This window comes from Ananas comosus, unplaced genomic scaffold (assembly GCF_001540865.1).
Source record: "Ananas comosus cultivar F153 unplaced genomic scaffold, ASM154086v1, whole genome shotgun sequence".
NCBI lineage: Eukaryota > Viridiplantae > Streptophyta > Magnoliopsida > Poales > Bromeliaceae > Ananas > Ananas comosus.
Window position 1 is genome coordinate 107697 of NW_017893233.1, and position 26153 is coordinate 133849.

The following is a 26153-nucleotide window of genomic DNA, read 5'->3' on the forward strand; positions in this document are numbered from 1 at the left end:
TGAGTGTACGCTGGCCTACGTTAACAGATAACACCTCTCAAAAAAATAAGTAAGGCTTAGTTTGGTATTGAGATCTATCTAACATTATTAGATAAAATGAAGTTGTAAAAAAAACGTATAGGGATATATTTCTGCGTTCTTCGGTGGAACCGTAGAAAATATATCATAACCGACTCAGCGTAATATGTGGAACGCAATATTACGTACGAGTATTTTTTCATCGTCGTTTCTCACCGCATGCAACGTAATCTCTACGCTATTCCAAAGCCTAAGTCTCTCAAAAAACAACCGTTTGGTTCTCACAAAAAACAAAAGTTCAAAATTATCATAAATGCCCATATAACTATAAATATAATTTGATTACCCCTCCAAATATTTTCTCGTCTCAAATTTGCCCTCGGGAGGTACTTTCGTTAGTTGAGGTCATTTTAAACCTTGTTAAACCATGGTATAATTTAGGTTAAGAATGAAATTTGCCTATTTTATCCCTAAGGGTGCGTTTGGTTCGCGCTATCTTTTAAAGATTCCTAGTAATCCAATGGGAATAAAAAAATATGACGGTGTTTGGCTAAACGCACTAAGTAATCTAGTTGGTAATATTGGATTCACTTGGGAATAAGATTCACCCCAAAGTACTAATCTCATTCCCTTGAGGGAGGGTGGGTATCCTCATATTAATGGATTGGGGTAATCATAATATGTCTAATCTCTTTCTTTCTTCCTACCCGCCGGCTAATTGATATTATTTTTCTTTACACTCTAACCTTATATCTCTCTCTAAACTTATTTTTCTCTCTAAAATTCAACTTTTTTTTCTCTCTCTAAACTAAGCTTTCTCTCTCTCTCTCTTTCTAAAATTTCAACTCTCTCACTCCCTCTAATTTCGATTATATTTTTCTTTTTATTTTTTTAATTATGCTCTCTCTCTCTAACTTATACTCTCTTTCTCTTTTCTAAAAAAATGTTTAAACTTTTGGTAACATTATTTAAAATTAATTTAATTAATTAATTAATTAATTAATTGTATATTTTTTGTAATATTAAATAACATGGCTAATTAATATTACCGTGCGAACCAAACACAGGAATTCCACATTCTTAGTAATAGGATGAATAGGAATAAGATTCTCGGATATCTTTTATTCCTAGTAATCTTTCATAATGCGAACCAAACGCACCCTAAAAGTTAAAAAATATTAAGGGGTATATAAATTTTTCTCTCCCTAAACTTTACAAGGTTGTCAAACTGTATGTACTATGTAGAGCCACTCAGCTCTGGAAACACCCATTTTTTTATTCAATTGTTATCCATTCAAATATAATTTATTTTGATTTTAAATATTTTAATCAGTTAAATTAAGGATTTCAATAATAGAATTACTAGCCATTAGTAATTAACTATTAAATGAATTTATGCTATTTTCAACTAAAAATTAGCCAGAGGTTTTAAATTTCGTGGAGTAATTTTGCTACTTTATGAAATTCTTATTAATTGAAATTTTATATATTTCCAATTTATTGCTTGAAACAAAAATTACTGGTTCCTGAAATGTTCAATTAATTGATTACAAGAATTTATCAAGGTCTTTTTATAATACAACTAATTTTTTATTTAAGGTCGGATTCTATATCAATGTATTATTCTTAGTTATAATATATTTGCTGCCACCCACCGTCCCTAGAGCAAGTGGCAAAGGGCTTGGTGTTGGTACTCGAGATCCCAAATTCGAATTCTAGTTGATTCACATTTCCAGCTAAGTTTATTTCTAAAATGAAATAAACGAAACGGATAACGTACTATCTATCTCTCAAAAAAAATATATATGTATATATATTTGCTGGACCAAATTTTCTCTACTCAACAAAGTCAAATTGAAATTTTTTGTCACGTTAGATTTGGCATAGTTCAAATAGTAAACTAAGATATATTATCCTTCCGCCTAAGAGTGAAGCAAAATAAAATTTATTTTAACTACAATTCTTTCCAAATAGAAATATTCTCACATACTGTTTCATAATCTGATTGACATGCTTCTTATAACTGTAAGGAAGTGAATTCTCGAAATCCGAGGATTGTACTTCATCCAGAATCGACTAACTATCTAGAGAATACCCTTTGTGGGAGTTGAAAATGTCCAAAACACAAAAAGTGCTTTGGAGTTGAGTCCGCGAGAGCAAATAAGCAAAAATCTGAACTTGGCAGATTTTGCCCTCAGAGACCGGTCCTTGGAGGGGAGGACCGGTCCCCGTAGCTGATGGTCGCGGGGGAGGTCGATGCGACCGGTCCCTGGCTGAGGGGACCGGTCCCCGTGCGCGACACCCGCGAGAGGAAGCCAAATTTGGCTAAGTCCTGACAGTTCCCCTTTCGGGAACCGGTCTCTCAAGAAAGACCGGTCTCCCAGGGACTGGTCCCTCGGGTGAGGACCGGTTCCCGTACGCGAAAAGTCCCCAGACTGCAGGGAGGGCTCCGGGGACCGGTCTCCCCGACCAGGGACCGGTCCCTCTGGGCGAAAACAGCCCAGTGACAACTGCATGAAGGAATAGAAAGTTGAGGGGTTTAAGTGCAAAATGACCATGAGAGGGGTTAGGGGAGAGGCCTCTCTCTCTTTCTCTCATTCCCCTCACTCCATCACTACCTTTCTCTCTTGCTCTCTCTCTCTAGAAAAGAAAGGAGAAGAAGAAGAACAAGAAGGAGAGGAAGGAAAAGAAGAGAAGATAAGGAAGAAGAAGAAGAAGGAGATCAAGAGGAAGGCTTTGGACACCTTCATCTCCCTCTCATCTTCTCTTTGGAGTAGCTCTAGAGGTAAGCTACTAAACCCTAGCTTGTAAAACTTAGGGTTTTGGATTTTGATGCTTTGGAATAGGTCAAATGGACCCCAAGCATGCTTCTAAATAGATCAATCCCAAGAATCTAGGGTTTTATTGGATGGTTTGCTATGGGTGCAAACCTAGGGCTCCAAAATGGGGTTTTTGTGAAAGTATGAGATTGATCTCATTTGAAGCCTTGAAAACCTAATTGCTAGGTCACAAAACGTGGGGGCGAAGTCGGTTTTAGCATTCGGCGAGCCGGCGTGAAGTTCTCGGCAAAATAGGGCCGAATTAGCATTGACTTGGGCAAGGAAGGCTAAAGCCTTTTCGTAAAGTTCGCCGAGAAGGATTTCCGAAGCCTCTACATTGATTAAAGGTGGGGGGTGCCATCCCGAAGCTTTCGAACTCCTTTCTATATCTTAGATTGCATTTAATCTCATCTCTTACATGTTGCATTGTAGGATTGCATAGTAGCTCTATTCCTTATGCTTTCTAAATGATAACCTAGTGTACTTGGAACGCTTCGTGACTTAGATAGGTGAGGATTGGGTCGGAACGTTGATCCTATAATGTGAAAGAAAAGAGATGTACCCGATGGGGAGTGTTGATGACATAGAAAGTAGTGTTAATGTTAAAGAACAAACGAGTGGCATCCAAATGTTAAATGATGACGAGTGGCATTAATGTAGTGTAAATAACACTAGAGGTTTGAGAACCTAGGGATAGATGGATCCCTTAGAAAATGCCTTGTGGATAAAGAACTTAGTAAACCTAAGTGTCCTCACGTGGAGAGGTTGTCGATGAGTCGATTGAGACATTGACCTTAGTTGTAGGGCATCCCCACTTGGAGAGGATTTGATTGGATTGTGGACCCTAGTTTATAGTGTTTCCTCACTTGGAGAGGATTCGATTGGGTTATTGACTCTAGTTGTAGAGCATCCTCACTTGGAGAGGACTTGATTGGGTTGTTGACCCTAGATGTAGGGCATCCTTACTTGGAGAGGATAGACCTAGCTCACAGTCTGCGTTTGGGGTGGTATAGCCATCCTATCCCCACATGGAGGGGATTGTCGTCGAGTACTCCGGAGTGTCGCGCGACTAGGACCACATGGAGGTCTGCAGACGGTCCCGAGCTTGGGTGCACTTGGAGCTCCCTTCCCACTTTGGGATTGAAAGGTGAGTTATAGGAGAGCCCTAGGGCCTCGCCACAGATTGGGTAAATGGAAAGAGTAAAGGTTTATTAATGTCATTGAACATTGCTATTCGAACATGGATCGAATTTGTTAGCATGGTAGCAAACCTTTATTATATGATGCATGCATTCATATTCATGATTATGGGCATAGTAGCATAGTTTTCCTACTATCGCATTCACATTTTTCAGATACATATCTATCTATCTATCTGTTGTTATTTGTGCCCACTTGGACCTAGTGGGGAGATCGGCAGAGTCGGCGGCTCAGCTCACTGGGAACTATGGAAGATAGTTCTCACCCCACTCTATTTCCAGTGGTAGGTACAGGGATGCCGAGGGAGGACCGCGGCAAGAGCATCGCGCCCGATAAGTGAGACCGTGGTAGTATAATAGCTTTCTTTTTTGCATTAGTTCACCTATGTATTGAGAGAGAGTCATTGTAGGTGAGGATTTGGAGAGCTATGTATTTTGGATGAAAAATGTAATCATTTAAAAAAAATGATGTAAATGAAGATGATGAAACTATTATAATAGTTAGTAAAGTACTCTCTTTATTTCACATGCTTTATCTTGTGGATTACCTACTCTTTATATTGTTGGCACTGTTTGTGTCCTTGTGAATGTGTATGTTTAGAATTTAATTTTCTGGATAAATTCTTGTACACATTTCCGTTGTTGAGCCTTGGGCGGACAGAGGAGGTGCTGTCCGTTCGGCAATCCGCCGCCGCGGCCGAACCGTACCAAATAGGTAGTGGTTTCGGGACGGGGCGTGACAATAACTGTCAAACTGTATAGTCAGATACTGCTTATACTGCTTATACTCGCAATCTTGTGGCCAAAATTGCACCAAATTTAGCATTGAGAGCCTCCCACGTGTCATGGGCAGTCGGATACTGTTTATACTCGCACAAGAGATTATTCTTCATACCGTTCAGTAACGTGATGCGAGCAATACGATTCTTTTTAAAACAATTATATATTATAAACTTACATTTCTCGGCGAGCTTGGGTACTGGTTCCATCTGTGGATTGGTCTATTTTATTACTCAAGTTTTCTAGAACTTTTTACTTAGCGGGGACATATTGAATTTTATGGTACCAAATATCATAATTGTCACCATCCAATTTTTCGTTTTTGATCAAATCAACAACAACTTGTTTGGAAGCCATTTAATCTCTCTGAGTTCATTCGCAGAAAAAGATATTTTAAAATTTAGCACACGATATATATATATTCATTTTGTCGCTTCTCTAATTAATAAACTAAACATTAGCTAGATCATAGATGCGTAAAAAAAAATTTCGCCATTTTCATAATCACATTACATACTATATGTCAAATTTTTAATTATTTAATTAAGTTGCATAAAATATTTAGGAGTAAAAATATATAATTTACTCTACAAAATAAAAACTCCCACTTGACATAGCATAGCATGCATAAAAAAAATTATATTATACCATAAATATCATCATATATCACAAAGATATATAAAAATTGATAATATTTTAAATGCATGCATTACAAAAAAAATGGTAAAATAAAATACTATAATATTTATTTATTAAAAAAAAAATTTGTGCGCGGCTCCGACGTCCTTCGCGCGTAGCACGCGCCTATGCATGGCACCCAAGCCCAAACGAGCAAAGCATGGTGGCATACATTGCACACAACCCTATAGCATAAGTGTAAACCCGAGCAAGCCCGGCCCAATGTGGGCCTGCGCGCCTTGCTGCGGAGTGCGGGCGCGCGTGTACATGCACCCACGCGGCTCAAAAGTCAAAACTCTGTGGGGTTTCTCCCCACAGCAGTTTTCATCTTTTTTTTTTTTTAGAAGAGAGAAAAATTTTAAAAAATCATATCTTGTGATTTAAAACTCTAAATTTTAGAGGAGATATATCAATAGAAAATTTGTAAGGAGCTCTTCCAAATCATACAAGTTTCACAATAAGATATGAATTACACATCAAACAAGCCATCGACAAAGTTTCGATTTAGAATTTCGTTTTTCTCATAAAATATAAAACCAAATTAAATCAAACTTTATAAATCTAATCTACAACAAAAGTGCTATAAGATGTGTAAGAATCATGCAAATATATCCACTTTAGAAAAATTTGCCATTAATGCCCACAAGTACGGAAGAAAAAATCTAAATCATGATATATTTAAATTTACGCATGCAACCTATTTGAAAAAAATAATTTAGAACACGAAATCAACCTAATAAGTCTCTAATACCAATATAAAACGTAGCCCAGTATTCGTTTGTATCTTTTTGCGGAAGCGACTTGCGTTACAACACGATGAATCCGGATCGTAGAGGTTGATTTACGTGTTCTCGGATCGTCCACGGAGGTATTCTAACGCTCGAAACTCGTGGTGGATCGAACTATAAACGAGCACAATTTCTAATCCACCATTCAAGACCCTCTTGTAAGTTTTAGGGTGCCCAAGAATCTATCTAGATTGTATCCAACACCTAGAGAGGGGTGAATAGGTGTAACGGCCAAAAACCACAAATCTCGATGCAATAAAAGTAAATGCGAAAAATAAAAATTACACCGAGATTTACATGAAAAAACGTCAACTTGGAGTAAAAAACCCACGGAACCAACACGCGAAAAAATAATTCACTAAGAGAAAAGATTATAAGGTGATTACCGACTCCACGGACTCGACCTCTCTTAACCTCCTATGAATCTCGTGCAATCCTCCGGGTTGTCCACGCCCTCACGTTCGAATCCACGAACGCCACGTCCGAATCCACGAAACGCCTCCACTCCGAATCCACGAATCTCTACCACTTCGAATCCACGAAGCTTTCGACTCAAATCCTCAAATCCCTTGATCATGCCGAATCCACGATGCCGTTCATGAAAAGCATCATGAGTATGGTGATCCTTCGTTTAGAGTATTGATGAAAACCAGGGAAGAAAGCTCCAAGCGAAGAAGAGATCAAATCGACATATAGATATCGAATTACAATATCTTGATTTGAACTAAAAGAGGCTAATATGTAGAAAATAGGTTTTAGATGAAATCCGAGCCTCTAGGTTTTCTCAAACATGTATTTTCGTGATGCTTCACTGTTAGAGAACCCCAATAGTTTATTTATAGACTTTAGAATCAATTTGAGTCAGATTAGAAAGTTTTCAGATTTTTACATTGTGTACCGGCACACTTTTAAGCTGTTACCAGTTACACGATGACGGAAGAGAAAACCAACGAAGCACTGAAATCGGTTACATGTTGATGGTTGTACCAGAACACATTTTGTACCGGTACACTTTCAATACTATACCGGTACACTTTGCAGTTTTTAGTTTTTTGCAAAGTTTCGGATTTCGCAAAGTTCGGACGCACTTTCTAATCCTCTAAATTTTGATTTTCTGATTCTAATGCCTATAACTAAGTATGAATCACCATAATATGAATTAAACCTTACCTGAGCATCGTGATTCACATTGTAGATTATTTTTCAATTTCTCCGAAGTCTTGGATTCTTCGATCTTCGACGATACGCATCGATCCTTCAAGACTCCGACTCAATCCACGAAACTTGCCAACACACAAGACTTAACAATCTCCCCCTTTGGCAATTTCGTGATAAAACTCACAACAACTCAAAAATTACATCTTAAGGAAAAACGAAGTTCAATGTCATCACCAAAACATTGAACCCCTCGCATGTAGTCCAAATACAATTTGAAATTCATAAATACAACAAAAACTCCTAAAACAGACTCTATGACTTAGACGCAACTAGGAGTCTTGAAGTCTTGATCTCCTGCAAAACAAATTATCCAAAAACAATGTAGAGTTAATCAACATTAAATTCTTATACCTTCTCCCACTTTGTTCTCAATCACTTCTTCCACTTTGTTCATGAATTCATCCTCTTCGTTCTCTGCTTTGATTAATGCTCGTTCTTCTTATGATCTTCCCCTTTTTGTCAGAAATTGCCAAAAGAAAGCATATAGAGAGAAAATCACTAAAAAGCAGAAAAGTAATCATGTCATAGTTACGGGCCTAAATCAAAATGCTAAAACAAGCAAAGCAAAGTAAAGCAACCTAAACATAGTCCTAGAAGAGAAAAGAGAAAACATAAATACTAAAGCTCGAAAGATAAAATCGCTCCGTGTCCTCCTCATCATCATCGTCATCGTCTCCTGCTCCAGCTCCAGATCCCCCAGCCTCAGGAGCACCACTGGATGGTGGAATGAGTAGATGTCGCGACGTAGATCTCGTATAGGTGGTGTAGGTAAGATGGATAGGAAATATATCGTCATGCCTACATCCTAGTTTCTCCAATATCCTTTTCATCCCTACCTCCAACTTTTTGCCAAGTTGCACTACCGCCTTCTTTAAGGAGTGCACCTCATGGTGAAGTGATTCTACAGTAATCACTCCCCTTGAACTGGAAGATCCCTCGTGCTCTACACGACGTGGAGGTGCGAAACTAGAAGCGCCTCTTGAAGATCCCTTAGTTTGCTGATAGGTCTTCAAAGTACTCACAGACTTGGCCCATATCACTGTATCAATTGGTCCAAGGCCCACGGCGTATTTCTCACACGACACGTCTACTCCATTCTCTTGCAGAATCCTCGTGATCAATAGAGAAAATGGAAGTAGGTTATGTCGCACCGATGACTGTATAACATGCACGATTCGTTGCCACATTACAAATGGAATGTTTATGTTCAAGCCGTGCGCCTGCTCAGGATGACCAAGAAGATAGAGAAGCACCAGGCGATCCCAACGAATCCTGTTTGTCCCAATCGTCGGTTGAACATTATAGCACATTACCAAGGACAAAAGATGAAACTCGGGACGCAAATCCTTGGACTCTACATAGGCATGATTTGTCCTCACGCCATCCTTGCAGATTGCACGAATAACAGTCTCCCAGTGGGATGAAGACTGATACATCCCTGAAGTGTAGTGGAGGCTAGTGGTGTCAACGTGCATCCCCAAGAGCTCTCCAATAGTGTGAATAGTGACCAGAATCTTCTACTGACGCACAAAGGTCTCAAAAAGATAAGTCCTAGTCTCCTCATCTTCAGCAAAAACCTTCCCGTTCATGTAGAACTCCCGAATGAGTTCCACACAAAATGGAGCACGTGCAGGAACCCGTCCAAAGGGCTCAATGGGGACCCTCTGAAGCAATCGTCCAAACACCGGAACCTCCTGGATGAGTTCATTGAAGCTAACATATCGCTCCGCTATGCATGATCTGCTCGAAAACGTCCTCCGCCGCTTCGGTAGAACATCCGTGGCTTGCTTTGAGCGACTCTCTCGTGCAAGAGAGCCACCTCCGCGTGAGGATTCTCCAGCTATTCCCTTTCCTTTATCAAGTCGAGCAGTTGGCTCTTCAGCTGCCTCCGGGGAGCTTGCCTGATAATCCGGATTAGAACCTGGTGACTCGCCGGCAGTACGAGTCCTCTTAGAAGCCCCTCGACAGCCTCTACCACCACCTCGACCACGTCCGGTGGCCATCAATACCAAAAGCAGCAAAACCAATGAGAATGCCATTTTTTCTACATAAAAAATAACTTTGCATGAACAAAATCTTGAAAAAATCTGTAAAAATAGGGAAAAAATTTCTAATAATATTAAAATGCATACTAACGCTATTTCTAACTAAATCATGCAAAAATTTTCATTAAAAATGATATTTTATCAAAAATTCCGAAATTTCATGTATATAGAGGTACAGATCATAGATCAGCGAAAAATAATGCGTTATAACATGATCTAAGTGTACTAGAAGCAAGAATATATGTCTAAACTGATTCACAGCAAAAAATTGCATCAAAGAAGATTAAGAATAGAGATCATGCTTCAACTCAAAATTTTTCAATAAAATTGCAAAAAGCGGGATTAGATCTTCAAATCCGCCCTAAATACTTACAAATCTTTTGGGGAAACACTTGGATCTGGAAGAGAAGGTTGCTGGGGATTTTTAGAGAGAGAGGAGAAGTTTTGATTGTATTTGGGGGAAAAACCGAATGCTGTAACCGGTTATAAAAACACGGTCTACAGTAATTTGTACCGATACACGGTATTTTGTATCGGTACACTTTGCCAGATTTCGAAAAATATAAATTTTTTTCTAAAAAAACTTTCAAAATCAAATTAATTTCATAAAAATTAAAGATTGTATTCCAAAAATTATTATGATGAAACTAAATTATTATAAGATTTCAAAATACATCGAAACATCAAAATTTGTTATCGAAAATAATCTAATGATTCAAAACCATCAAGATGTAAGTTGATGAAAAATGATTTTTAGAAATTCAACAAAATTGACACCAATTTGTCGCAACTCGTTCAAAAATAGAGCATCTTTTCATCCTACCACCTTATACCTTCGAAAATTCTAATATATTTATTTTTCCAACCTTTTCGGTTATTCAATTAATTTTCATGTGGTAGCTTCACACACTTGCCGGATGATTGGGGTGGCAGCTCTTTCCTACATATAGTGGTAGTTTTCACACTCCTTTTGGATATAACTCTTTCCACATCTTTTAAACATATGAGTTTCTTTCTCCACCCTTTTTTTTTTATAATTCAAACTCCCCCTAAATTAGACAATCTCACAATTGAAAGTAATTTTGACAAAATTTTAGTCTATTAGCGAATATCCATCCATCATATCCAACACACACAACCAAGATGAATTAAACACCAAGAGATCAAAAATTGATTTCAAAATTTTGATGAATATATGTATTAAGAATTCATATAATCAATTATCGTCAAAATAATAAAAAAGTGGAGTAAAACTGATAATTAATATGAATTTAACTTAATATGAATGTGAAGTTCAATACTGTTTAAAGCACTTTGAAAAATTTAATCTCCCCAAAATAATGATTTTCAATCATCTCCTTTCTTACTAATTTTAAATTTCAAAAACACCTTTCCTCAAAACGATTTTAAAACAAATAAAATTCAAGTATCAAAAATCGTCCAAACATGTAATGCAATGAATACAAATATGCAAGAAGCACCAAACAAAGCATTACATAAACAATCAAAACGAACTAATACAAATAGCCAGGAAAGAAATCACCTTTCCGAATCCAAACTTGTCGAATTTTGTGTTGTCTCGGCTTGTCGACGTTAAGCATGGCTTGCTTTGACTTTAGATCAACCGTTGATTGCTTCGTTGATTCTGGCTTTGAATGAAGTTGCCGTTGAAGCTTAGAATTCTGGTTTGCATGAACTAGGCGGTGTGGCTTAGAATTCCGGTTCCCTCGAGGTGCTCGACTTAAATTATTTTGCTTTTGATTCCGTAGGGAAAGTCGAGTTGTAGAGGGTGCCAAATGAGGTTTAGAGAATACCGATTGACGTTTCAAATCCTTGTTCGGACAACTCTTTTTGATGTGTCCTTTGATGTCACATCGATGACACACCTTTTCTTTTAAAGTTGTTGAGAATTTAGAAGTTGACTTTTGATCCTTCTCAACATACGTTCTTTCATATCCGAGGCCAAGTTTGACCCAATCCGAGGATATGATCCAATTTCTTTGATCCCGAAGAAAACTTTTGAATATCGGATTGGAGTTGACGAACTTGATCGGTCAAGGATTGATTGGAGTTGTACGATTCCTCAAATTGATGCTCCAAAAATCCAACTTTATCTTTATAGGATTTGATCGTTGATTCCACTTCATCAAGTTTCTATTGGAGGACCGAATTATTCTTCAAAATTGATTCTCTTTCCTTCTCAAGAGCTTTATTCATTGTCTTCAAGTTGTTGTTTTCTTCTTCGAGATCCAACAAAAGAACTTCCTCTGTCCGCCCAAGGCTCAACAACAAGTATCAATAGAGTAAAAATTTGCATAAGCAGAAGCATACATAATGGCTTGCACGAGGGCAAGCAATAGCCAAAGAAAAAGAATTAATAATTCAACATACAAGTAATATGACTAAATTTTAATCACATACATGCATCCAACTATAATCAAGTTCTTTTACATTCTTGCATCATTTCTTTTTACATCTCATTTCTCCCAAAATATAACTTTTGACATTTAAAATAAATATCCTTTACATCATTCATTAAAACATGTTCATGATACTAAAATCATCAAATACAAAAGATGATAGTAAAGGATATGCGACTACAAAATGATAACCATCTCGGGCGGTCTCTAACTAGGGCGCGATGCCCTTACCGCGATCATCCGCCGGCTCGCTCGGTCCGAGCTCTGTGGAAAATGGGGTGTGAGAACTACAACAAAGTTTCCAGTGGATTCGGCAACCAACCACGCCGACTTTCCCAGCCTTGGGCTGACAGGGAAAGCTCTGTCCGTTCGGCGTCTGTTTGACGCCCTCGAACCGGCCAAAAGGATCGGGCTCGGGGCGTGACAGTCAATCTTCTCATTCTCCAACTACGCCTTTTGCAACCTCTGTTGCATCAGTACGACAACTTGTCATAGAGTGAAACTGCTGGAGCGATCAAATTTCTCGATCTCAAATTTTTTTGACGTCTTTAACACCCAAACGAACACTCTGGCTCTTATACCAGTTTGTTAGAACTAAAACCGAAAAGATTTAGTTCGTCGGGTGCGAAAATACCAAAAGAGATCCGAGAAAAAAAGAAGAAAAATAAAGCACACAATATTTACGTGGTTCGGCCACCGGCCTACGTCCACGGGAGAAGTCGGAGCGAAGATTTTCATTGTAATCAAACTGGTGTATAAAATATGCCTCTCTCACAAAACCCTAATCTCAAAAATACACCCATACTTTCTCTCTCATCTTCCGCACTAAACTAATGGAATAAAGGGTATATTTATAATAGTGGCTAAATCCTAATACAACTAGAAATACAAACCCACTAAAATTAGTAATATCTCAATAAAATTAGGCATAATCTAAACTTAACTTAATGGGTTTTTTGTGGACAATAAATTAAAGATTTTTTGTAATTTATTTGACTATCTCTTTCTTCAAAACAATTATGAATATTGGCAGGACATCAAAAAAATTTCAATAGAGAGCTCTCTAATAATGATGCCTTATTAAGGAGCCATAACCTGCTGTCATATGTCAATTTTGTCGTTATCCAAAAATTATAATACTTTTTATAGGAATAAAAAAAATAGTATTAAAAACTATCCAATAAACTCATGAATGGAAGTAAAATTAAAACGTGGGAGGGGATTGAGGGTTTCGAAATATGATGTCATTAGGAAGTTCCCAACTAAAATTTTATTGCATATCATTTGTACAACCACAAAAAATTGATAAGAGCCACTTGTAATAAAAAGTGGCGTGGCTTGGTGGTTGAATTCGATGCACATAAGGGTATAATGTAGGCCATATCGGACTGGCAAGATACACATTTATTTGAAACAAAACGGATCAGCATGGCTTTGAATCCGAGCCATATCCTGCCAAGCCTCATCAAATTTTATGAACCTGTGGCTCAAATATCTAAAACCTGTAGGGACCACTCAACCCTAGGACGGACCACTATCATCTTAACTATATAATTCTTGATTTAAGAGCCAAAAAGTCGAAAGTATGAACTCCCTTATACTTCTGAAAGTATAGTAGCTCTACACTATTGCTGAAGCTAGAAACCCGATGTGAGGCGAGACGGACCGAATTAGAGCACTGACTATGTCAAGTTCTCCTTCAGGAAGCGAGTCGACTCCGGAGATGACCCTCGAGTGCGCCACTGACGAGTCGAGTGATTCGGCTGAGGGATCGGCTCAACCAGATTCTTCCACACACTGTTTACAAACTCAACTGATCTGAGCCGAGTGGTTTGTATTAAAGATAAAATAGAGGTACAAGAGTTGTTACAAATATCAACCCCATCGCTAACCCTACTTTATCATGCTCTTAGTTGCGAGAGAAATAACTAGAAAATCTACCTAAAATAACAAGGAAAGATGAGTTTACAAACTCAGCTAATGGCTCCTCTCTGCCTCATCCTGTCGTTTCATCTCCTACCACCTAACCCTGGTGCCATCTCTTTCTCCTTCACCAGGGCACTCTCCCAAACAGGGGAATACTCCTTTGTTTTACTTTTACTTTCTTCGTTTTACTTCTTTTCATGTGCGGTTACTCATCATGCCCGCAGAATTAAGCAAGGGATATTTCTGCACATCTACCGGTAATCCAACAGGACAAGAAACAATAGATTATAAAGAATTTTCTATAGCATACAATAACAACCACTGCTGCTTAACCTTTAAATTACCATTCACCAGCAAATTGCCACTGAAATTTGATGCAACATGAAACAACAATAAATCCTTGCAAAGAGAAAGCACATATTTAATGAAATCTTCAGGCCTTCAAGAACAACTGAAACTTGAGACAAATAATAAAATCACAATGCGTGGCCCTTGAGACGGAAGGGCTGATTAGAGAATATGCTGAAGATTGCACAGCAGAAGTTGTAATTGGTGATTTAAGCTGACTTCTTTAGATGATTCCTGATCCACGACTGGAAATATTCCAATTCCTCATCCACTATCACATGTCCAAGGCCAGGGTAAGCCTGAAATTTTCAAAAAGCAGCAAATTAGATAGCATTTCATCTGAAACTCAATTATAGTTAATGAAACAGATCATTGGATCGCTTATTAATATACATTGGGAATATAAATGTCCTTAGTACAACCTATCTCAGATTCTCAAGCACAAATGGGCAAGAAGACATAGTGCGGAACTCTACCTTAAATTCGCAACTCATGCCAAGTTGTTCTAAGAAGTGGCAACCAGCTTGCCCAGCCTCAAATAACACAATATCATCAGCCATACCATGGAGCCACAATATCGGTGTCTGCGTTACAAAATTGTCACATTGAATTGAATATATAACTCTTCGATATAATATCTTCCCGAGAAATCATATATTTTGAGTTGCAGTTAAGGAGCATAGAAGCTGCCTTTTCTTTGGTCGAACTATGACCTTGCAAATACCAGCCGCAAATCACCTTGTGGACAAAAGCGAGCAATAATTCTTGTAGAATATGTTCATGCAAAAAGAAGTTTATCACAATTGTCCTTCCAGACAATAAGAAAACGAGTGAACGCAAGGCAAATTTGAAATCTCAGGCCAGTCACAGAAGGAACAATATGACTAGGGTTCTACATCTTAGATCTTGATCTCTGGCTTCAATGAATCGCGAGACGCTCAGCTGCTTGCACCAGAGAATTTTTGGCCTGCTGATGAAGAACTTGATGAAGGAATTCAGGCAGACTCTCCTTGCTGGTGAGAAGGACGGCCTAACAGGTTGCAGCGAAGCACCATTTATGGACGAAGAAGAAGATCTTCACACTGGCGGAAGGCATAAACTACTTCTAAGAATTAAGACTACCAAAACTAAAACTAAAAAAAATTCTTCTTTATGATTGATACATGAGATCATTCCAATCATCTTATTCTAAACCTCCATCTTCCATCAAATTGACCTATTAGCAAGCTGTTTGATAGTTGTTTGCATCATTTCACATGAGCCTCTCTAAATTGGCTTTATTAGGTATATTACTTCAGTGTGGCTATGCTTGCTATGAAGTGAATAGTTAAATTGAACCTTCTCTAGAGACTAAACTTTTACTTCGGGACCTAGTAAGCGCTCTTTAACTTTTACGTCTGTATCCTTGTGATTACTTTAGGTTCCGGTGTTTGAGTTGATATTTGACATTCCACTGTACAATCAGTTAGATTCTTTTGGAGGTAGTGATCAAACACCCTTCGTTATTTTCACTGAAAAATTAAAAACAAGTTTCGATAATGATATAAATTTTTTTGATAAAATGCTTTCCAAAATGAAGGTTAAGTATGCTTATACAAATTATGAATCATTAAAAGAGAAAAATTTTAAAGATTTTGCCCGGACTATTGTGTAATTTCAGATAAATCAGTTTTTCTCTACTAAATTGTGTTTGTAAAATCATACATCTGCTATGTAGTGAATTTTACAATTTTGCACTTATGTTTATCAATTAAATCTTAAGATTCAGCAAACTTCAATATTCATTAGATTTATAGATTAGGTTAATGTGTTACAAGTAACATCAAAATTTTGGTCTCTAGGTATTCTACTATTCTTTTGTTGGTCATGTTGACATGAACTATGTGATAGAAGTTAGCTTTGATGTTGGGCTAGTGACGTGCCTCCAGGTGCTATGTGATGCACATTTGCATGCCAATGCTATGTGATGCATGTGCTATGTGCTTGTGCCGTTGGTGCTTGTGATGTATGCTTTGGACCTTTGCCAATGGGTCGCTTATATAATTGGTTACCATATACATTTGTTTTGAAATTCCAATTTTTTCAGAACCAAAATAATTAAGTCAAAATTCTATTTTTCTCAGTTCGATTGCAAAATATGTTTTGTTTAAAATTCAAATTTCTGAAATTAAGATTTGTGAAGCTTCTAAGTGAAACCTTGTTACTATTATTGTATTTTCAGTATGTAATTTAATCTCTGAATATTTAGATAAACTATTCATGCTTAGCTCGACTAATGAGGTGGTATTAAGTCCAATCAGCTTATGAAGTAATTGTTAGTTGCAAAGACCTGTATTAATTTCATGCTTTAAATAATGAATTTAGTAAGATTAGTTGGTTCAGAATGATTTTGAGTTTGAATAATTGCATAATTGCGGAATTTTTAGTAGCGGATTTTAGATTTTGTGGCCAATTGATTTATTAGCGGTTTTGTGGGATTCAAACCAGTTAGATTGTTTAATTTGTTCTTGCAGTAGCATGTTACAACTGGATATCTACAAGTTTTGTAGTCCTCGTATTTGCGATTAATCAATTGCACGTATGTAGCGTCTATTATGTCTCGGGTTTGGGGACTGACAAGTTTTTCTTGTCCACGAGCAATGACGTCATAGATCGCCATCCTCTAGTGTGCCAAGGTGGTGCCTCCACCTGGCATTGGGTTGTGCTGTACAATATCACGCAAGAAATAAGGTTTCTAGTGGCGATTATTTTGTTCAAGCTTTTAGAGACAAACGGTTGTTTAACATTATTTCATATAGTATTAAAGCAGGATACCCCCTAGGAGTGAGGGTGAATGTTGAATACAAAATTTGTGCGAAGTCTCTAAATTATGCAGCATTGTACATCTCAGCCAAACACAATAAAAACACAACCCAGAAAAACCATATGTAGAATGTCAGCAAGCCAAGATATGATGAGGGAAATCCATTGTGGCAAAATTTCATAGATAAGTCTTTGGTGAATGTCATTAAACTGTGTACTGCCAGCTAAATTGGAATTTAACTATCTTTTTAGCAGACAAAAGTTAAGGGAACTCTGGAAAAGCTACAAAGAAAGCTATTTCGCTGGTTGTGAAACATATGTAGTATATAAAGCCTATGCAAAGATGTTTTCCACAAAAAAGGCATCAGAGGATTATATATATACCTTTCTAGCTTCGAGAGGAATTTGTTTCTCAATTGAAGAGCCTAAAGGAACTGATCCACTGAAGACAACGCCTCCTCCCAGAGTTTTTGGATAAAGCATAATACTTGCTGTGGTTAAGGCACCTGCCAAAACATTGCGTGCTGCAGGTAACTTCTACATTTTTATTTTACCAAAAGATAAGGTAGTAATACATTTACCACGAAATTGCTCTACCTCCTTGACTAAACCCACAAATGAATATATTTCCAGGACTTACACCATCAGCTATTTCCTTATCAATCATCGCATGCACAACCTGGACAGCTTTTAGAACTCCTTTCTCATCTCTTGTAGATTTCTGGTGACACAGAAGTTGTAACTTGTAAATGTACAAGCATAGATCCAGATGTGAAATTAGCTGGATTAGTTGGAACTTACGGCAATTGTAAAGTTCTTTATCAATATTTGTGATAAGCTTCTTTCTTTATTTTTTTTCCTACAGTTACAAGAAGGCCACGAGAGTGAATAAGAAGAGAGAGAACAAGAAGTCCAGAAATTCAGATTCTATTTCAAAGGATATGATCTTCAGGAATGAAACATGATAGTAATTTTAATTAATGTATTGCATAGAACATGTTAATAGTTCTCATGTGGTAAGCACATTTTGATCAAACCACTGAAATACTGAAGCGGCCAGCTATCATTGTGAAAATCTGGTAAGAACCTTTCCAGACAAACCAAAATCACTTCTAAGAAGTTGAATTCTTTGATTTTATCACTCAGATAAAAATAAGAAGTTAAGAAGCATACTATGAAATCCGATCCAAGTTCCTTCCAAGCATCGGAAAAGAAAAATAAAATGACAATTTAGGAAGAAGAATCAAGGTTATTTCAGAAGGCAAAAACATTTTGGGATCGCTGAAAATACTTCTTTTGCTGATATATGTGCTTCGTTCAAATTCTTTTCAAACATAAATAATCAATCAGATAATTAGATAGAGAAGGGAGGTCCTCCAATGCAACTGGTAACAGCAACTCACCACAGAATGAATAACAATAGGATCTCTTAACATATAGAGCAAAAATGAAGTAATAGCACACCGTTGCTAATGTCGGCAACTTCGAAACACAATGTTAGTTCTCTAGACCAAATTGCCCTATTCACAGATTTAGGCAACCAATAAGATCAGTTTGCTATGCTATAGACCCATGTTCATTTATAAATTGTTCGAAGGAAGCTAGTAAGCACACTGATTTGACCTCCCAAAACTTAGATGGACTAAACTAACATTTAGCTTTAACTAACATAAGATTTCATTGGCCCTGCGGAAACATGACTGAGCCTTGAAAGTCCTGATCATGTGTCTTCTATCCCTTAAGTCCAAACCCACCCTCAAAACAGCAGCATCGCCTTCAATATTTTGGTCTGGCACCCATAATGTACCCATTATTGCAGGGTTCACTACATTTTGCCTATACATTTTAACCAGAAATTTTCTTATAAACACGAGTCACAATCTAGATAGCCAAGAGAGACAAATGGTTGAGAAGGAATTATGTTGAAAAGTTCAGCCCAGCAACTATATTAATCCAAAAACTTAATAGGAAATAGTCGCATAAAATGTGCTGCCTCAAATAAGACATTTTCAAGGTTACTCAAGAAAGGTTGACAATGGCATCATCTAATAGTACAAGAAACACGTCCTTGAGCAAATATAACTTACGGCAGTAATAGGCACTTCAGTAATGTCAAACCATGCAGGGATGGCTGCACCACCTACAGGAAAATATTTCTTGTACCAATAAGCAATAGTAACATAGCATCATATAGCAATTGCCAACAGCTAAATATAATTGCAGAAAAGTTACCATCTTCTTTGCTTTTTAAAGAATTAGTTAACATCCTAATTAGCATCAGGGACTGAAGGATTTCAACCAGATTTCAGTCACTTACCTTAATTACAGGAAGAAGGGGAAAAAAAAAATCTTTCATGCAAAAACAAACGAATATAAAGTTTGCAAAAAAGGAATTTGGATTGAACTTCTAATTAAATGAAACTAAAATAGAATTGGAGACAAAAGAAAACTATAGATGTACTACTTGTCGTGAACAAAATCGAATGGGATCAGAATGAAATTAGTGAAACCTCCTAATGCGTCTAGTTTAAGTAAATTGGAATAGTCGGCTCCCAAGTTGCTGCTTAGTTCATTTAAGCTAGGAACAGGAGTAGACCTTTCGAAATGACATTTCCTGCTACAATTTTCAGCATATGAAATTTCAAGATCAAAAACATCATACTTATATATGTTATGCAGTAATTTGATATAGATTACCCAAAAGGCATTTCCTATCCAAACCAAATCAACCAAATCAACCAAACAAAGCTGACTGAGACTCAGACCTAATAATGGTGATAGTGGAGCTCGTAATGAAAGATAAATAGATCTCAAATAGATGTAGGCTCAGGAGTACCTTTTGAGAACCGATCCATGAACAAAGAGTGTATGTTGCGTCTGAAGTAAATAAAGTTCAATCTAGGCCTATATGCAAAGAACGAAGAGTAATTGAAGAAAAATCGCAAGAAAAACTAACTAACAAGCCGATCAAATATACATGAGAATCCTTTCAAGACAAATACGGGATCTAGAAACACAAGAAGTAATTCAATTAAGAGATCGAAAGAGAACAGAAGTGATTATAACACCATAACTCTAATCATGTACTCAGACACCTCCAAGTAGATATTGAACAAACTGGTTGGGACCACTGCACGGGCGAGTCCACAAAATATAGTGCTTGTACCACGAGCACACTCAAATTCCCAATCTCTGCTCAAATCCATGAGACAAATGATTGAGATGGTGTCTATAGTGATTACTGAGTAGAAACCCTAAATCCTAAAAATTAAGAAAAGAGGATCTACACTGAAGAAACCCTATGGAGTATGGAGACTGTAAGGTGACTTGAACAAATTGGAAGTAGAATTCAACAAACATCCATATGGATTCGGTCTCGAGTTGCTCTTAAAGTAGAAAACAAGGCTACAGAAAACAAGAATGCTCAAGAATAACTGTCTTAACTATGGGAAAACCCCGTAAAGAAATCCTACACGGTCCAATCCGTCTTTCCTAAAATATGTAGTGAATAGTATAGGTCTCAATAGGGATCGGTTCATTATTTCAAAGCACTCTATTCTTGATAAACTTCAGTATAAATTTCATTTTGTCTAAATAAGCCCACAATCTACTAGTCCATCAGAATCACTCATAAATCAATGAAGAAACTCTCTCTAAGTGTTGTAAAACTACACATTAATACCCTAAGTTTCAAGGAAAGAAAGGAAAAGAAGAAAATAGACGGGAGAAAACTGAACTTTGACACCCTAGTGTCGGATTCCAGAATTTGGTAAGAAATTTCGGAAAATAAAACCATGAATAGTGGAATCCTAGGTTCAAGTTTCAGAATTTGATATGGAATTCCGGAAATTAAAGCTGCAGGTTTGGGTTCCGGAATTCCAATAGAAAATTTCGAAACATGCAAAAAAAACAGCCTGAGAAAGCTATCTTGGAGTGAAATGCAATGTGGCTTGTTTGAAATGCCTATTTGCATTTGTCTAACCCCCATAAAAAGGTCCAAGGGGAGCCCTAACCTTTTTCTCTCTTCCTCTCTTCCTCCCCCAAGAGAAAACCCATTTTTCATCTTTCTCCTCCCTCTTCCTCTTCTCCTCCTTCACCATCTTTTTCATCCTCAAGGTCTCCTACTTGAAGAGTGAGCTTTAGGTAGCTTGGACAAAGAGATCTTGATCTCGAGAGCAACATTATTGAAGAGGAGCTCAAGCTAAAGCGAGTGGTAGTAGTATGTTGAATTTTTGGGAGATCTTTGGAGAGCCAAATTATTTTCATGGTTTAGAAACTCTCGAGTGACCAAAATGAGTTTATGAAGGGGTTCCATAGGTGTATTGTTGCTATAGTGAGTTTTGAGGTTTTGTCTTGCAAAGATCCGTCAATGCTTGAGCTCCTACATTAATTTGTAGGGGTTTTTACGGTGATTTGGGTGGGAACTTGTGATTTTAGGGTTCTAGACATGAAACCCTAATTTTCCAAGAAAAATTCAAAATTTAGCATGCCGTTTGGTCGACTCGCGTTTCATTTACCTTTGTGTCATTTTCTATGTGAGCCTTGAGTGATCTGGAGTTGATTCTAGTTGAATCAACATTGCGATTTTGCAAAATTGCGAAAATTGCATGTGGTTTTGCTGTCTGCAAACTAGAATTTCAAAAGTCACCAGGGAATTCCAGAACTCAAACCAATAGAGTAATGCGTATACACTATTTTGCAGATTTAAGATGGAGTTTCAGAATATGGTTGGGAAATTCCCAAACTTGAAACTTTGGGAACTTCAATAAGGATAGTTTATGGATTCTTTTGGTCGGGAAACGCATCGTAGCTCTGTCTATGTAACGGTCCGACCCGCTAGCAATAATAACTCGTTGGGCCCAAGCTATTGGCCTTAAATGCTTAAACCTAGTTATTATTACTAGGATGCGTGGCGTCTTACATTCCCACTCAGAACCTCTTTTTCATTCAATGTGGGACTATTGGGGTGTTTCAAACTCCCCCCGTTTAAACCATGGCATCCTCGTCAGGTTCAAACCCGATCACACAAACATAAACCAAAATTAGTAGGCGATATAAGATTCTAGAGGTAACTCTTACGGGTTCAAGAGGTTGCTTCCACCAAACCCGTGGTATAGCACTTTATCCCGCATAGCACTTAGCTCTCACACTTTCGTCTAGTATTCCGTTCTAATAGCAAAAATAATGACCGACACAATAGCAATAATAACTCGTTAGGCTCAAATCACTGGCCCAAAATGCTTAAGTCTGATTATTATTACTATAGTGCATGGCCTCTCATATTCTCAATCAGTACCCCTTTTCTATCCGATGTGAGACCATGGAGAGTTACAGTGTATGACTAGTTTATGCTCTTTTTAGCTCCAAGTGACGTCCGGAGAGCCGAGGGCGCACTATGATTCCCATGGAAGGGAACCTAAGGTAAGCGCTTCAATCTGAAGAGGATTTAGTGAAACCTCGGTGCGTGGTTCTGCATGGTTCTAGTTTCTTGCCCTTCTCCATGCTTCTTTTTACTCCCTAACAATAAGATCATATGATAGATTGATGCTGGAATCCTATTCACTTGAATACATGTATTTCCATTGTTTACATGTTCAAAGTAGACATATAGTAGCATGCTAGTTGAACATTATCATATAGCTATCGTTGTTTTCTTGTATAGCCATATATATATGATGCATGCTAGATATAATTGTTCATACAGCATGATGACATGAGGACTAGCGGTAGTGGTGGAATGTATATTGACCAAAGTGGCCTTCATAATGGATATTGGACTTGATACTTGGTTCCTCTACCGCTACCGATGTTGTTGATGATAGAGTATGACGACACGATGCTTTGCTCCTCTATCACCGTCTTGATGGCCTGATCAACCACGTGGTAAAGTCAACTCTTCCAGAAGAATGACCTGAAACTAGCAGGTTAGGGCACCGCTAGGGACCAAAAGGTTAAGACAATTGAGCAGAAGTAGCCCGTGACTGAAAGGTTAGGGCCTCGCCTGGGGCTGAAAGGTCAGGGCGCAGATTGGGTCATGGTTTGACAATCCCTTGTATTAATTTGATGCATAGATGTACATTACTTGTATTCCAGCATTTCTTGAGTATGGACTATTACATTTCGGTACAGATTATGATACACGCCTAGATATTGTACGCGCCTAGTTGTAGATTTATTTCAGCTTACCATTTTTATCCCCTACCAGTTCAGTAGGTGCAGCTTGCCCTCGTCGAATTGTTATACCTAATGAAAAACTTTCATTAGTTTTTCACTGCACTATTTTTATAGGAATGTCAAGTGGAGCGAAGAGTGAAGCAACGTGAGAATCGAGTTATGGTAGAGCCTCTCCTCTACAGTTACCATTTTTGTTTTTATTTAAATGAAAATTGTTAACAAATGTATTCTTTTTTTTGAGTAAACAGGGTTAAACCCTATTTGGGAGACAGTTAAACGAACAAAACAAAACAAAAGCCCCTTCGGCTAAACATAACCCCACAAATAGAACGACCTGAGGCAAATCGCTCAGTACCCAAAACTGCAAGAAAAAAGAGGAAACACACACGAAGAGAAAAATAGGGAGGAAAAGAAAAGACAATTCACAATTCAGACACTATGTAGGAGTTGTCGTCAGTTCTTTAACACCGCAGCCCAAAGCTTCACCGTACAGAGTATTTCTTCTCCCAGTTCTTCACCTCGTTTAGTACGATCATTGATAATTATCATATTTCGCTGCTTCCAAAGTTCCTGAAAAATGTATTATTTTTCACAAATGTATTATCATATTTCGTGCTTCCCAGTTCTTCACAAATGTATTATTTTGAAAAATAGGAAGTTTACTAAACATTTATATTAATGTTTTCAAGTTTAAAATTCCTAGATTTTTTTCTACATAACTGAACTAAATTGACATGTGTTTTTTATCCCAACGTCGTGCACAAGCAGGAAAAAATTTGTCCATGTGGCGGGTTTATTCGCTCACCCAGTTTCGCTTCTAAGTTGGGGCATGACATTATGTGTAGACACTTCAAAGAGAGTGGATTCGAGGTCTTTTTATGTTCTAAGTTTCAATGTTCTTAGGGCTTACAACACAACGTTGACGATACATTATTTGCAATTAACATTACTAATACAGTAAGACTCAATTGACAACAATGGGGATGATGGTGGTCGATAAGCAGTAGCTATGTTCACACTAACAAAGGTGGCAGTGGTGACACTTGCAGCGATTATAGTGGTAAGCACCAATGTTGGCGATGGTAACAAAGGCAGATGATCGTGACTACTTCGATAACATAGAAGCCATCGATGGAGTTGATGGTGATAGTGGTGGCATTTGAAACAATGAAAGTGATAACTATGGTGGCAGCAATCTTCATGACAGTGGCTGATGTTGGTGGTGGTGGAGGCAGAAATGAGGCAAGAGTTGTACAAGCAGCAATACTGGTGTTGGAAGGGGATGTGAATGGCGATGGGGTTGCAAAGTGGTGGCAATAATGGTGGATGTGGTCGTGGCAATGAAGTGGTGGTAACACTAGTGTCGACAAAGGTAGTGAATGCTATAGAGGTTGTCATATAAGATTTTGGGTCTTTTGATTATATATCCCTCATTACTATTCAAAATTTTCACATTTGCCCCTCTACTCCCAAAATACCCCTCTAAACCCTAAAATCCCATTGGTAAACCCTAGGGTTAGGCGTATATTTGAAGAAATATTTTGAAATCAACAAGCACATTTTGGTCCTCGAACGGTATATTAGATATTTTTGACGTATTGAAGGGTATATAGATATTATCCCTTAGGTTTTTGATGGCTGATCTCATTTCAATTGCACTTTCTTTTGAGGCAATTCGGCCAATGTCATCAACATGTCGTAAGCACATATTTTGATGAGAAATTGTTGTGTAATGTATAGACCTTTAACCAAATTGGCGAAGTGCAGATTAAAGTCCTGCTAGACATGATTAAAATGGCTTTTGAGAAGCTTAGGCTGTGTTTGGTGCGAGTTGAAACCGATTCGGATCAAAACACAGTCTGGATTTAGATTTTCAGACTTTCTTGACACCCGGAAGAGGTTTTCGGATGCTCGAAATCATTTCGGATGGCACAACCAAGTACCCGAAAAAAGCGGACGTTCTACTCGACAATTAGGCTCACAAGAAGGTTAGCCTACGTGCACTTGAATAGCCTTGTGGGCGTCCGAAACCCTTTCGGATATCTCCAGAGGGTGTCCGAACCCCTTTTGAAAGCTCTACCCAAGAGCTCAGGTGCAGGAAGGATTAAACATTTGGGCATCCAAATGTTCCTGCCGGCACCCGAAACACCTTCCAGACGGCTTTCGCGGGCGTTCGAATACCTTCAGGATGCTCAACCCGAGATGACTGGTCGCGCGGCTCATTAAATAAATAGGCGGTAGATCTCCCCTGTTACGGGCGAAATGTGGAACTGCGCAAATTGGGTGAGTGCCCAGGGCAACTCCTAGATGCTGCTACATAGCCTTTGGGCGCCCGAAAGTTCAGGCGAGCGCCCGAAACCCGTCCCAGAGTCTATAGCTCATTTTATTGCAAGTATGAAAGATTGAGGGCCTAAAGTGCAAATGTAGCACTTCTATATAACCCCCTCATCACATCCAAACCTTACCCTTCTCTCATTTCACTCCCTCTCTCTATTCTCTCTCTCTAGAAGGGGGAAATTCTAGTTGGAAATTCTAGTTTTCTCCTTTCATAGATGTTAGAGATCTATCTTCTTTGGGGGATTAGAGGAGATCAAGAACTCTTGGTAGAAGCTCTAGGAAGAAGAAGGCAAACATCTCATGAATTTAAACTTAAGTTTATTGGAGACATGCAAGATGACGAAATTGCTCTATAGAGGTATTGGAACTAGAATGTACGTGAACTAGAGAGCTAATGTCATCAAGCGGCATTGAGCTCGGGACATGTGAGAACCTAGTCGATAGGGCCATTGAGGGATTTGGATTACATGTTGAACATCAAATTGCCTAAGTGTCATCAAGGGGCACTAGGCGTAGCAAATATTGAAACTTCACATTGTGACTTAAACTAGATCTTCGGGATGCTAGTGACCATACCATGTTAGAGACATGAGGATTGGAT

The 26153-nt window shown here is 38.0% G+C and overlaps 1 protein-coding gene across 4 annotated transcripts in view; it reads right to left on the reverse strand.

The window, feature by feature from the left end:
* Positions 1 to 14177: 14177 nt before the first annotated feature.
* LOC109705522 (probable carboxylesterase Os04g0669500) overlaps positions 14178 to 26153 on the reverse strand; it is a 36983-nt gene continuing 25007 nt past the window's right edge. The window contains exons 2-7 of one of the 4 annotated variants that reach the window (XM_020226255.1): positions 19129 to 19181; positions 17843 to 17900; positions 17639 to 17762; positions 17426 to 17547; positions 14716 to 14823; positions 14178 to 14538 (exon numbers count right to left, since the gene is read on the reverse strand). In XM_020226255.1, the coding sequence (XP_020081844.1) occupies positions 14449 to 14538; positions 14716 to 14823; positions 17426 to 17547; positions 17639 to 17762; positions 17843 to 17900; positions 19129 to 19181 (555 nt within the window). In that variant the 3' untranslated portion in view covers positions 14178 to 14448. Of the gene's footprint in view, positions 14539 to 14715; positions 14824 to 17425; positions 17548 to 17638; positions 17763 to 17842; positions 17901 to 19128; positions 19182 to 19877; positions 19946 to 26153 lie in introns of all 4 variants that reach the window. The other 3 variants (XM_020226254.1, XM_020226253.1, XM_020226256.1) reach the window with 3 other exon arrangements.